At 43.1% G+C, this 14,579-nt stretch overlaps 1 protein-coding gene across 4 annotated transcripts in view; it reads right to left on the bottom strand.

The window, feature by feature from the left end:
- The window catches only part of mpp7a (MAGUK p55 scaffold protein 7a), a 136,251-nt gene that overhangs the window by 91,030 nt on the left and 30,642 nt on the right, over positions 1-14,579 (bottom strand). For all 4 annotated transcript variants that reach the window (XM_051411251.1, XM_051411253.1, XM_051411254.1 and 1 more), the window contains exon 2: positions 9,850-10,018. In XM_051411251.1, the coding sequence (XP_051267211.1) occupies positions 9,850-9,886 (37 nt within the window). In that variant the 5' untranslated portion in view covers positions 9,887-10,018. The remainder of the gene's footprint in view (positions 1-9,849; positions 10,019-14,579) is intronic.

The raw sequence follows: 14,579 nt of genomic DNA, 5'->3' as shown, positions 1-14,579 counted from the left end.
CATTCTCAGCAGGTCAGTATTTCAAACACTGCCTTGTGAACATGCTAGAGGTCCATCTGTACAGACAAATGGTGGCAGACAGGGGTGGCAGCAACAGAAGCAGCTGTGTACTGTGTAGCTTAATCCACTCAAGGCTTGATTTACCTCCTTATTCCTCTTCCGAGAGAGAAGGGAAAGGCTGCCTCAAGTGTAGCAAAGGAAGACGGAGAGCAAAGAGGAAAATGAATTGAAGCAAGAATCAGTGAAGGAATACAACATCTGAAATACACACTGACATAAATAACATCTGATTAAAGCATGTGTGCAGAGAGAAGAAGAATGATGACACTAAAGACAAAGATGAGACTGTGAATAGGGGGTGATGGCTTTCTGCAACAGCAAGAACTAACAATTGATGATGATGATTCCTGCACTAATGTAAACAGGTTTCTGTCCGAAGGGAGAAACTCTAGACAGACAGTGGGTGGGAAGACAGATTTAACCTGAGTCAAGTGCCAGACAAAAGGAGAAGAGTTTAGGGCTCCTTCTTCACAGCCAACACAGGACGGGACAGAATATGTCATCAGTCCACTGCCCCAGGCAGCTTCTGTTCTGTCCAATATCATCCAACTGCAGCCTCAAATGGGCGTTCTCGTGCTGGTGGGGGTTCCCGTTTTTGCTGACTGGAACGCCCCCTTCTTCTTCGCCTTTCTTGCTGTTCTGTTTCTCAACAGAAGTTTCAAAATAAGATCTAATAGTCTGTAAATGTATTATAGAACTAACGTTAGCAAGCTAAGCCATCTACAGAACGTTAGTCCAATTACATCTTAATATGCTTACATTTACGTGTAGGACTAGTCTATATTTCTACGAGTTGTTGAGGACAATTCATACTTTGCACGTGACGTCACAACTACTGGCTGGCGGGCAAGAACATCGTTCTCCAGCAATGAAACCCAGTAAACTAATCAAGGATCTTGCCAGGATGTCGGTGTTTCCCCTGGCATTCATTCAGCGAAGGTGGAGAAACAGCACTGCGCTTGCTTTCACCAAGTAAATTAAAACTAACAACAATTGCATTGTTTAATTCAATGTTCTGGTGTTGTAATTATCTACGAGGTTTTGCAACACGGCCCACCCATCAAAATAAATGCTTTTATTCTTTTGTACGTGATTGCACTGTGATTGCACTGTGATTGTTGACTTCAATAACGTCTATTAAATCTACTTCACTCAAAATGTACTATAATAGACAGATGAAGTCGGCGTTTCTTGCCCACCAGGTATCCATGGTAACCACGTGACTGCAAAGTGGTTGGTCGATGAAACGCTACCAGGAACGCCCAATAGGCGTTCTTGTGTCATGACGGGAACGCCCATGCCGCAGCTGGACCCTTCCCGTTCTGAAGACTACCAGTGCCTGACCGCTTTTAAAACTTTCTTTCTATTCAAGTAGCACACAGGAGCAGGGAGGGCATTGGTCATCTGGATTAAGTGACCATTTGACTGGTGTGGCATCACCTACCACACATAAAATTATATAGTATTACAAGATGTATTAGCTGAGCAGACACTGCAATCTTTAAACATAACTTGTACTACAATGAGTGCAACAGCGTTCTTCTTGGGATTTAACAGTGGTAGACCGTGGAAGAGCGTGGAGAGAGGTAATATATAAGGCTCGTCAGTGAACGTAACAGCAGGAGTCTGCGCTCCATTCAAGCCCACAATCCTCCCATTACTAGTTTCAAAGACCAAACCACTTCTCCACATTAAAAAGGGTCATGGGACTGAGCCCTCCAATATCATCTTCAATGATATTTCAGTGTCACGGCCTCTGTATAACTCCATCGTTTGGGAGAAAAAAAGAAAAGAGAGTGGCTTTTGCAAGATGTTAGTTAGGGCTCCACGGCATGGAAAAATGACTTCAGCAAGTACAGTGGGCCGATCCAGGTGCAATCAACCGTCACTCCGATCATATATCGACTGTTTCACTACCGCAGGCTGAACTCTGGATGTATGTCATTTCAGGGCCTACAAAGAATCTGTGGCCCTTGCTGAGATCATGCCTCATTCCGGGGGAGCAAAAAGAATCCAGGTTGCAGGACCTTATCAAAGTTGCATTTCAGAGCCAGGGCAGGCCAAGCTTTTCAAAAAGGATTTACTTTATTTCATCTTATTTTCAACATGCCATTGAATATCACATAGTAAGCCTCACCCTTCCTCTGCTCCATGCTTCGTCACACCTTTACACTTCAAAGGGCTGTCAGCACATTGAAACAGAGCTCAGGACAAAAGTACAAGTCTAATCAACATAATTGAATGCATATAGTCTGCCGGATCTGTCAGCAACCTGAAGAGGCAGTTGTGTTTTCAGCTACAACAGCTCTAACAATCACACAGCAGACAAGTGATGCTTGAGTGGAAGCACCTGCACCAGGGCTAAAGTGAAGTAACTTGTAGGGAACTTGGTATCATGTCCAGGCCTGAGTCGTTAAACTTCCAGCCCCACCTCCCAAAAATGCAACTGATATATAATGTAAGGAAAGATAGAGGGAGATAAATAAAACCTGGGCAGACAGAAATATGATGACAGAGACAATATCATGGATAAAGACAGATATATGAGATGTGGAGGATGGAGAAAATAGCAGAGTGCCAGTCGTGAAGATCCTGAAGTCTGTGGGAAGGCTGAGTTTGGCAGTGGCCATCCAGGACTTCTCTTTCCCCAGAAGGAGATGAAAGGCCGTTGTTTGGCCCAGTCCGAGCCGGCTAAGCTTAGATACGCTCTAACATGGTAGACAAAACACAGAAGCCACAACAACCCGTCCAGATCCAAATGACCTGCCACCTCTGCTTATTGTGGCAATGGAACAGCAGCAGACTTTCTGGCAAAGGCCTGCATGTTCTGTCCAAAGCCGTGGCCAGCTACTTATTTCTAGCAAGTCTTCCAGGGATATCAGAGGCACTTGCCAATACCACCTGAAAGGCTTCATTTTGATCATACATTAATAACAGCACTTAGAAAAATTTGTGCTTTAAATTTACACTCTAAATCTTTTGCTGTCTCAGTCTCAAAGTTGCAGGCTATTACTCAACATCCCATTGCCTGGTTGTCAAACAGAGCACATGGTCTGTAAAGCTGTTTTCAGCTTCTTTCTAATGCAAGTGAGCATGTCCTGCCCGCCAACGACCGATTTAGTACCCTGTGTGCTTTGGAAGGAAACAGTGGAGGATGTCATCCTACCTCAACAAAAAGTGAAAGAATTCTTCGTATTCAAACAAATAAAAGTCATCATTCCTCACTCTCAGTCGCACACACTTGATTTCTTTCTTTTACATCTGCTTCCTTTGACTGTGTTTTTATTTTTTTGCTAAAATGATGTGGAAATTTTAGTTCTGATGTAACTGGAAACAGGGAGCTCTTCCAGTGGCAACAAATCCTTGTGTTTCGGTACTGTATCACTGCGGCACAGAGCTGGCTACTGGCCAGGGACCACGACAAATGGCTGAGAGCTCCCAGAGGAACGCCAACCCCCCCGACATAGGCAAAGTCCTCCCCCAACCCTCGCCAATGTCTCCCACGAGTTTAAACCGGCCAAGGCCAGATGCTCTGGATTCTTGACATCAGGATGGAAAAATTTACTGTTAACCTTGACAGAGAAAAAAACAATATGGCCATATTCTTATCATATCATTCATACTATTCAGAGATTTGTGTTTCTATGTATGCATCTGTCTAACAGTATGTGTATGTGGAAGCAATAATGCAGTGAAGTCACAAAGGGCTTCACCGATGGAATATCTGCATCTCATTACTCTGTATCATTATAGAGCCATCACCTTCTCCAACAGGGGGTGTTCAAGACTGGAGAGAATGGGATGGCTGGAATCGCTCATTTATCGCTCCCGCACAAACATGCACACATGCAGCCAGCAAGTTATTAGTGTATCTGGTAAAAGCGTTGTCCCATCGAAAGATTTCCATGTGTAGTCTTTCATGCGAGTGTCGCCCACCTCCTCCACAGCTGTGCACGTCTTAACCACCCTTATCTTTAAATGCTGTGCGGGGGCTGTAAACCTTGATAGAACACGCAGGTACAGCTTGGAATAACACAGTTAACTTTAATAAGGTTAATAAAAGGGCATTGGGGTCTTTAGAAGTTCCTGTTCCAGAGTGTGTGTGCTGGGATTTGGACTGGTCTCGGGTGGGGTAAGGGGCACCATGCAGTGACTGTAATGGCACATGGGGGGCTTGTTAGCAAGCCCATGACTCAGCAGCAGTATTGGGCAGGGCAGTCAGTTGATTGATCAACTGATTTCAAACCACGACCAGATAAATAATCACACCAGTGAGTGTCTCACTGAATCAAGTAGAAGGAATAAGCATGGAATGGTTCAAGTAAGAAGTCCAACCCTTTCAGTTCGCTTATCATGGGTCGGGAAATGTGTGTATTGTTCTATTTATCTGCAATAACCTATAAGGTCGAAGGGGCATGCAGCCTTATGCCATGGAGGGTGCGGGATATCAGCATATAATTAGTAATGTAAAAGCAGCGTTTTTTGTTTGCACTGGAAAACCTACTGTTTTAATGTGTATTTGTGCTCCTTATATCATTAGTCAGAATTCTGTTAAAGCAAACATTATTAAGAAATGGCCACAGATTTATATATGCAATTCAATTAATAACCTAAAAATAATGTGTTCTTAAGAGGTAATTTCATAAAAATGAATGCTGGTTTTCTTCAAATCCTAACTAGAAATTATAACTTCACTTCAAATGAATTGTGTGTTCCAGACTAATCTTAAATATGACTAGAGATAGCAAGGTATCTACCCTAGAGAGATTTAAGTCTAGCTATTCGTTCTGATGTCTCCAGCTCTAAATCACAAATATCACCCCATTCTACCTCTCCCCCACAAATGAACCACAAAACTGCAATCACATAACTGCAGAAGCCGGGAGGAAATGGGGCTACAAGGAGCAAACACCCACTCTCACTCCAGGAGGCTCACTGACCTCTGAATGGCATAAACCAGATGTTGTAAGTCTGAGGGTCTCTGATGGGAGAGCGGAGACGTTAGGAGCAATTGAGAAAGCTCCTCATCTGCAGACAGCAAGCTTCCATTACCGTACAACCCTCATCAAGTGATGGGGAAAGTTGTTGTTGTAGTCCCACATATCACATCACACATCCCACTGCATAAAGGGAAATGTTATAGGGAACTATATAACACTTTATGCATTGGATGGTAAATTTGATTTCAATAGGAAAACAACAATAAACTGTACCAATGTTGTTAAATAATTGTAGGAATGTAACGATACTGGGTTCACGATACGTTTTTCTCATGATTTCTTTGTACAAAATGAGAATTAATACAAAATCTACAAAAGATATTTTGTCTATCAAAATTAAAGAATACTTTTTTATTTCTGATGTGGGGCATAGACTGTGCAAAACAATGCATATTCCCTTTTCTTTGTCAAAGTGAAACTGAAAATATAACCCTGTCAATCACAGAAACTCTGTTTATGTCTTGCCATGTCTTGTCTGTTATTGTCTTATGGTTTTCATTTAATGACTTCTCAATCTTCTCATATTTGTATCACGATCAAAATGTGTCGGGATATATTGTTACATTGCTATATTCTATATCATTTTGAAATGAAACGACATTGAAATTGAACATTCATTCCTATTTTCTAGATCAGTGTAATTGTGTCTACGTGTTTATGAGTGTCTTCAGCATGGAGGCGGTAGTTTGTCATTGAGGTTGATTGGACTTCCTGTGATGCCGTAGAGGTAGGTAGAGTTCTGGTAGGCCACAATATAAATGCAGCAAAACACAAACACCCACGCTGCGTAAAAAAAAAAAAAATTACTATATTTCTCGAAACTTAACCTTGCAGCTAAAGGAGCTCAGCAGGGAGATAAATGGTGTGTAGCAGACAGAGGAGTGGGCTGGGTTTGTCTGTCTGAAGATGTCTGAGTGGGAGCTGACATAAACTGAGACGAGCCGAGCCAAACTGAGCGGAGGCGTAACAGTTATCTGTCCCCGACTCAGCCCACAACAAAACTCCATCACAGCTGAACAGGAGGTGAAATGACTAAACAGCAGCTATCTGGAGAAGAAAAAAAAACCTGGAGAGCAGCTGCATAGCTCTGTTGGGGGGGGTTACAGAGCGTTCGGGTTAATCTGAACAGAGTTTGACTTATCGGCCGAACGTCTCTGTGGAGCAGGCTCCCCATTATCTGCCCAGTGAAGTGTTTGCACAATTAAAAGCTAATTTTCTGTCTCTTCCTGGCCGCCTTGTTAAAATGTGAATGAATGTGTGTTTGTGTATTAGATCCCAAGAACAGCGGCCAACAAAACATCACTAAACAGTGTCCTAGAGCGCGGGGTAGGGTTTTCTGGATGTTGAAGGATGGAGGGATTGGATACAATCGGACAAAATGTTTCAAACACCAAGAGCAGGGCCAGCATCATCAGCTAAAGCCCGGTCATTAATCTGCTTCCAAAGTATTTATGAAAAACCTGAAAGTCACACAGTGGAGTGAGTCCGCAGTAACCCAATCACCAGGACAGCCTCTCCAGCACTCCCCACGGTCATATTTTAAGGCCAGTTTTCCAACCTTTTATTGTTTTTCAAGTTTATTTTCTCACTTTTTGGTTTCATTTATTAAGAGTCTAATTCACACAGAGGCCTGTTGTTTATTTGGGCTGAGACAGAGAGGGAGAAGGTATGATCTTACATGTGCCCTCCATTTGTCTGCCCACGTGTTTGCTCTCCAAACACTCCAATAATGAGCATTTTAATAAGATCTACACATACAGACTCGCACAGTCTCTTGGCCAAATCTGGTGATGAAATAGGAGAGCTGCTACTAAAGAATAGTTATATTAATGATAATATTTTTCCCATTATGTTAAAAGCCCGAGCACAGTACTTCATCTTCTGTGTGTGTGCGCACTGTGGCTGGTGTTGAGGGGTCTGCAGATGGCAGGGCTGCTGAAGAAAAGAAGCTAAGGTCCTGGCAAGATCATGTAATGTCTTTGTAATTATTGGCAGCCAGCACACATGGAGGAGTTTATTGTTTGTCTCTGTGGATTTATGCTCGTCTGCCGAGGTGTTGCTACCTACATGCCAAATCTCCAAAGGGTCCTGCTGTAGCTGATGTGGACGTCCTCCTGAATCTACACGTCAGCCACTTCAAGCTTAAATCCTCTGCAGTAAATAAAAATACTTTTTACAGATATTTAGGTTTTCTAGACAGTGCCTATACTATACATGGGGAACAAATTGGCATCTGGCTGAGTGACAGGAAGGGTCAAACATTTCTTATGTAATATGTCTGAGTTTCTAGTTTACAAAGATGATTTAATCTTATAAGAGGTTACTATTTTTTGTGGGCAAGAGTGCTGTAATTTTAATGATGTGGCATTGTCCAGCAGTCAAATCCTTCTGAACTAAAGCCATTAAATCAATATCAGTAATAGAATATACATTTCTGACTCTGTGTTGTTATTTGCTAGCTGGTGTATAGAGCTTCACCACAATTGTCCCCCTAAAAAAGCAGTTTTGGCTGCCAATAGACTGATTTAAGTTGAAGATTCATAGGCCTGGGTTTTTTCAATGATAACTGATTACTTAAACTTTCAAACAAACCCTTTTGGTATGTGAAGAATAGCGGGGAGAATAGATAAGTGTTAATAAGTATGGTCCCAGAGGGATTTGGGATCAAGTGAGGAACTCCATTTAGACAAATTTGCATTTAAATCACACCCAACATTTTGACACCCACACCCCAGCCAAAGTTTCTAGTCTTTTGTTTTATTTTGTCTTGTTTTTTAGTCTCAATTTAAGTCTGAAATCCTGAGCTGATTTTAGATCCTGGTTCCCCTCTTACCCCTTATCCCCTATACAGATGCTTTACCCCTCTCCTTAATGATGAGTTGTTCTTTATTTATGTATTGTTTGTGTTGAATAGTGTTTTTCTTTCCTTTATGGATAATTCCAAATGCAAAACATTTCTCCATCACTTCTTAAAAGTCAGTTTAATTGACATTTACGTAGTGTTCTCTTAATAACTGCAGCCCACCCTTTGTTTTATGTCAGAAACCCTGTTTAGCTGACATTACTCTATATGTTGATTTGTTTTCATTTACTGCTTTAGCATACATTCCATTGTTCGAGTAGGCTATTACAAGGAATAGAACAGGGACATATTGAAAAGAAAGATAAGAAAATAATCATTATCACATTATTCATGGTCAAATATGTTTTTGATTTTGAATAACATATTACTGAATATCGGTGCTTACATAAGAGAACACTAGAACATTCTGAGATGACTGCATTATGTACATTGGTTTCAAATATACATGAACTGAGTTCTTTAATGTTCATTTCACTCAGGTAGTACACTCAAAGAAGTCCTCATCCAGCAGTAACTGGTATCAAAATAGTATTAAATAGCAGCATTACATAGTAATTATAAGTATAATTAGAGATGTCTACGAAGTGAATATTAGTAAATGAATATAATAAATTTAACTTTTAATTCAGCAATCATTCCTTTATATATTCTTATCACACCGTTTAAAGCTGTAGTCTCAAGCACTAACTGATCTGACTAAGAACAGATGTAGCTGAAAGGTTTGTCTCTTGTGGCACACCATAAATACAACAGATTTTCCATCATCCTCACAGAGCTTTATCTCTTAAATCTACATCATTACCATGATACCCAGAGTAACACTACCACTATTCTGTGTAAACTTTGGTGCAATGCCGGGTAGTCCCAAAGCCAGGCCAGCCACAAGTATTTGTGACTTCACATGGCCTGGAGATCGGTGACCTAACGTTCATCCATAATGTTCATCATGTTTCACCTGCACACACAGCTTCACAGGACCATCAAGGGGGAAGCAGAGGAGATGGGCCGGAGGAGTCTTTACGTGTTTTATTTGGAAACCTGAGCCCTTGCCGGTAATTGCCCAAAATGACTCTAATCGTAATTGACGGTCTGGCTTTCTACTTTGTCTGCACATATTTCCAGGACGACGGGGGCTACGGTAACTCTGTTAAAAGTCTGGACGTAGAAAGGCACACACTCTTTATCCATCAGAGCGGGACTTAATGTCTGTCCTCCCTTTTGTCCTTTAGCTATCCTGCTCTTGTTGGGCCGAGTCCTCTGCGTGTGTGTGCATGTGTGTGATGATGTAGCTGGCCATTAAGCCAGACTGGGAGGAGGATAGTGTTCCTGAGGGGAGAGGTGGTGATTTCTGGCAGCTGTTTCTGCGTTGACAAGCTTGACGCGTTCCACGCTCTGACATCACACAGTCATCCACACACACACTCCTCAGAACAGAGCAGGGAAAATGAGTAGGATGCAGTTCGGTACACATATTTTGAAATTATCTTGCTCTCTGTTGTTAAACTGTAAATTTGCATGGTATGCATACTTGGAATGGTGTGTTTCTCATTTGGCATGGCGCAAAATGAAGTGAAAATAGACTTTGGTTTATTTTCCAACCACAGTTTTAGAGGGTGCACTTCAGTGGAGAAAAATCAGCCTTAGACAAGTTAAGACTCATTCATTTTTTATCTGAAATTACATTTTGGTACCACTTTAAGTGGCAGGCACACCACCAAGCTGTACTGACATTTAAATAAAGAGACTCTCTTAGTTTTAAGGCTGGGATCACACTTGGTGCTTGCACATTAGTTTCCTTCTGTTTGTGCACTGATGCTGCACATAAAGATGTGAATCAAAGTATTTTTGCTAGAGGACCCACATTTTATAAGCGCATTTTTACTGGTTTTGTGTTTCAGATTGTGTTCCTGGCCGAAGGGTCTGTACCTGGCTCGTGGCCGGCTCCAGTGGCCAGGGCAGGCATGGCTCCTGCCGGCTGCTTCCTGGTTCCCCTCAGGCTGTGGAAAATGGCAGAGGGGCGTCAGAGTAGTGAGTTCCTCGGCAGCTCTCCCCAGGGACCAGCTGAATCTGAGGACAGGCTTTATGCCATGGAGCCCTGCAAGAGAACAGGATTTTAGAACCTACATGTCAAATGGCAGAATGGCCGCATGCACGCGTGTGTCAGTCAGATACTGTATGTTTGAGTGTGTGTTATGGGATCTTGTAGCCACCCGTAGCCATGGATATGAATATCTTACGTACTAGCAAATATATGTATTTGAGTGTAGGTGAGCCAACAATTGAAGGTGAATGGCTCACTGAGTGTGTGTGTGTTGACAGTACGTTCACAGTTGACTCTGGGTGTTTACAACCCAACACTTTTTTCCTAAGCTGCTGAACATCCTGCTTTGTACATGAGCCAACATCACCTCACCCGGCGCCCACATTCACTCAGAGACACACATGCAACACACACAGCTATCCCACACTTTATTCAGCGTCCAGCGGAAAAAGGGGAAACTTCATCCGCTGAGGGCAAGTAAGCAAGCAAATGCAACAGACCTGTGAAAAATCAAACAGGCGTGGAAAGGCATTGCTGCGTAAATAATGGCGCTCAACTGGAAAGCCAGATAGAGCAGGAACAGGAAGACAGGGGTTGTAGACCACTAATAAAAAGTCTGCGGCTCATTGAAATCTCCCCCGTGTAGTGGATGAACATCTGCACGCACACACACACACACACACACACACACACACACACACACACACTAGTGTGCAATAAACACAACCAGAGGAAAAAGCTAATTAATTTGGACAAGAAGATGATAGATGTAAGTATAGAGCAGAAGATTTGAGTTAAGATTTAATGTCAGACTAAAGTCAGAAGAATTAGGACCGGAGACTAAATTTAAACTTGGCATGAGACATTACTTGCTGTAGACTTGACTCCCTAAAGACGTGGCTTTACTTTAAACTTTTATTCAGGTCTTTAGTTTGGTAAATCCGCGTAGAAACCTGAAAGAGTTGGATCTCGACTTGCAGTTTGCAAAAGCTGGATCATGTCGGCTGTAATGTGGCTTGCAAAGTAAACTGGAACTTGTCACAGGTTCAGCCATGAATGTGTCTTAGGGTTTGTTTGATCCTCCAAAGAGGCTGTGTACTGGTCTTGCTTACAGTGCTAGTATGTGCTATCACTGCAAGGTGGACAGTAAGCTGAGTCTGTGCATGAGTAGTACTGAGGGGTCTCAGTGGGTCCCCTCGGTCCAAGGCCATCCACACTAACTGGGCCTTGACTCAGTCACATCCATCTTTCTGAACCTATAAGAGGGCCCCGACTCTGCAACATACTACATTTATCACGGCCTCTTTCAAAAGGCCACTAGAAACCTCAACAGGTCCCTGAGTCCAGCTAAGTCCTGACTCTTGCCACCAGCATGTACGTTTTATCTGCAAAAGGAGAATGGAAAACAATTAGGGCTGAGCTTTTGGTTCTTTACAGCATGCAGCTTAATGATCCATTATATGTCAGCTCCCATGTGCTATGACCCAGTCAAACTGAGTTTCCTAAACTGTAGAGCCTTGGGGCCCGGTTAGTAGTTCACTTCACTGGAAGAAAATGCTCAGAATAAACACCAGTGGTGAGATAAGCTATGTTGTGTGTCTCCCATGTTGATAAGGGTTGTAAAAAACGCCTCTGGGTGGACACTGAATCATGGTGTACTATAGCTGACTCAGAACGACTTGGCCGGAGACAGGGACAGCAAAGACACCTGCGCCCTTCCAGCTCATTGGGACCCCCTTCAGTGGTTAGGTGGTGTTGGCCACACGCACTTGTAGTTTGAAATTGTGTGACTTCACATCCATCTCAGCGGGCCAAAAAGTGAGCCGGAAATTCATTACAAATGTGTTTTCTGTAAAGAATTTCTCACTCAGCCCCCGCAGTGACAGCTGCACGGGAGTGACTATTTCCTGGCATCTTGCCCCACATGTGTGTACAAACACACGCAGAGGTCGAGGCTCAAACCTGCCAAGACGTCAGCCCACGTAGAAAAATGCTACCACGCCTGTCTGACATACTGTGATGTGAACTCACCTCAGGGCCCAGCAGACCCCAGGTGGAGCCTTGTGGAAAAAGCATCTAGACAATACAGTCCAGAGGATGCCTGAGTGAGCAGGTAAGCAAGCCATAGAGAGCGTATCAGAGAAGGAATATTTTCTTCTGGATTGAGATGTACAAAATATGGTGCATTCATCAAACAGCACTTAAGAAAGGATCGATTTTCCAACGAGAGGAGATCTGGGAGACGAATTCAAAACCCTGCTACTATGTCACGCCAGCACCAATTTGTAGGCCAGATTTGTCGGCTGTTTGCATGAGCTTTGTATGAGCATAAAATACAAACGAAAAACCTGGTGAAATCGGAGTTCAGTGCTGTTCAATCCTTTGCATACTTGCATAAAATAGGTTAAGAGGACCAGCAGAGAAGGGCAGCGGCGCCTCAAGCAGTGACCACAAAATCTCTCCAGCAGGCCAGTTTGAACAGGGGACTGAACCTAACAGCCACTGAGCTCATGCCAAGAGAACTGACCCATGCTAAATCAGTTCAGTGTTTCACAGAGAGGGCTGTGGTGCACGGTTTTGTCATAAGACTTTGTGATTGAAATGACAGACTTAAGGAAAGACAAGGGACATGAATACTCTAAAGGTATGCCGCGCTGCAATATCAGTCGTTCGCCGTTTGTTGCATCCAAAGGGGAATGACCACATATTCCCCAATCTGAGGAAGGATCCATCTTTCCATTTGAGGAGCTTTCTGAGGGCCAGGAAGCATGTCGCAGAGCCGGGAACACCTGGGACTTTTTAAAAGGCCCAAAAGGACCATAACAGACAGACTTAAAGAAACATTCCCCACTGTCAGAATGCTCTAACCGTGTCTGTTCAGATCACACAATATCAGATGGTCATGGGTGGAGTAAAGAGACACTTTGTCATGTGGTCAAGAGATGGGATACGCTTAATTGCAATGAGACATTTGTCCCTGTGCCCCTGTGCAGTCTGACATCTTCAAATGGTTCTGCCGCCATCTAGTGGGAACTCTCACTATTGCAGGAAGTATTGACTCTGAAAACCCAGCTCAGACACAACCTGAAGCCCCTCTCCCTAACAAAGACCTGTATGTATGGATGTCAGGAGACGCTGTCTGTGTCCGCTTAGTCTTGTTCTGAGTGTGAAACCTGAGGTCAAATCAGTATTTAAAGAGAAAATAGCTCGGGGTGATGGATGGATAGGTGGAAAGATGGAAACGGGGAGGTGTAGAAGACTGTTATTCTTCTTCTCTTTTCAAAAACAAGCCTGTCTGTCCAGCCGGGGGGAGCACGGGTGGAGCAGTCTGACTCTCAGCTGGATGTTGATGAAGTTAGTGAGAGAAATAACGGTCGGGAGGTGAAAGACTGACACTGAAAAACACCGCAAGACCTGTCATTTCTAAGAACTTATAAGCAACTGGAACGTATGCTTTGAGTTTTGTACTTTATATCAGCTTTACTAATTAATATTTTGCTTCTTCGCCTCTTCCTGAGGAAGCAAATGGCCAAAAGACAACAAGGTCCTCATCGGGAAAAGAAACGAGGAGAAAAACATGTCATTCTCCGAAACGTTCACAGGGTTCACTGGGTGGAATGGTTCTGCGTTCATGCTGCCTCCATCTGGACCTGGACAGGGAGTACTACAACAGGACACCGCAGAGGTCAACTCTGCCATTCAGCACCACTGAAACCTCTCCAGGGTGCTATTGGGGTGTTGGGTTTTTCTGTCTTGGATTCTCCCACATCAAGTAACAGGAAGGCCAGCTACTGGCCGGAGTTTTTACTGGGCCACCATGAATGACACTGATCCTCTCCATTGCATGACAGACGCCCATCCAAAGCCACCCCTGTCACACCTGCTCTGGTTACAGCTCAAAGGACCAGTTTGCTCCAAAGCTATACGCCAGCTTAAACGTCTGCTGATCCGCTCCAGTCTGATGAGTTTATCTACACTGGTCCTTGGTGAGATGATAGAAGATCTATTTGGCAGCCTTTATGACACCTGCTCAGGTTACCAATTCTGTACTGTCTGTTGCAACATTGTGAGACTGTGGTTCTGCACTTATCTTTGTCTTTTGTAAAATGAAGGAGATCAGGTTTTATTGTCCAATGTGTTGCTGCTTTTGTCTTCATGAATCCCTCTAATCTGGACCTGATGCGATCTGTCAGAAGTCACATTGTGAGGCCTGAGTATCATTTTAAAGTTTAAGAACTAGAGCTGATGCAAAAACTAGAGCTGAGTTTCAGTAGTGATACCAAAAACGTACCGTTTACCTAAGCATCTTATCAAAGATTAAGCAAAGATTACGAATCTGACAAGACATTCAATTCCAGCTTTTGTAATAGAATCCAATATGATGGGACACAGTTCGGTTGGTGCCAAAATTTTCTATGTATGACCTATGTAAAACCTTACCAACTGCACCTTTGAAAATAGATGACCAAAAACAAGTTCACAGAAGAAAGCAAAAAATTGCAAAAAGAGCCTTGAAGGCCTGTCCTTTTATCTGAGCCGACTGCCTACTACTCCATAATCCTGGACCACAGCAGCATCCAAGGTTACAGACTTAAGTTATTAAATACACTGTGTG

This window comes from Dicentrarchus labrax, unplaced genomic scaffold (genome assembly GCF_905237075.1).
Source record: "Dicentrarchus labrax unplaced genomic scaffold, dlabrax2021, whole genome shotgun sequence".
NCBI lineage: Eukaryota > Metazoa > Chordata > Actinopteri > Moronidae > Dicentrarchus > Dicentrarchus labrax.
The sequence above is the reverse complement of the archived record's forward strand: the minus strand, read 5'-3'. Positions and strand labels throughout refer to the sequence as shown.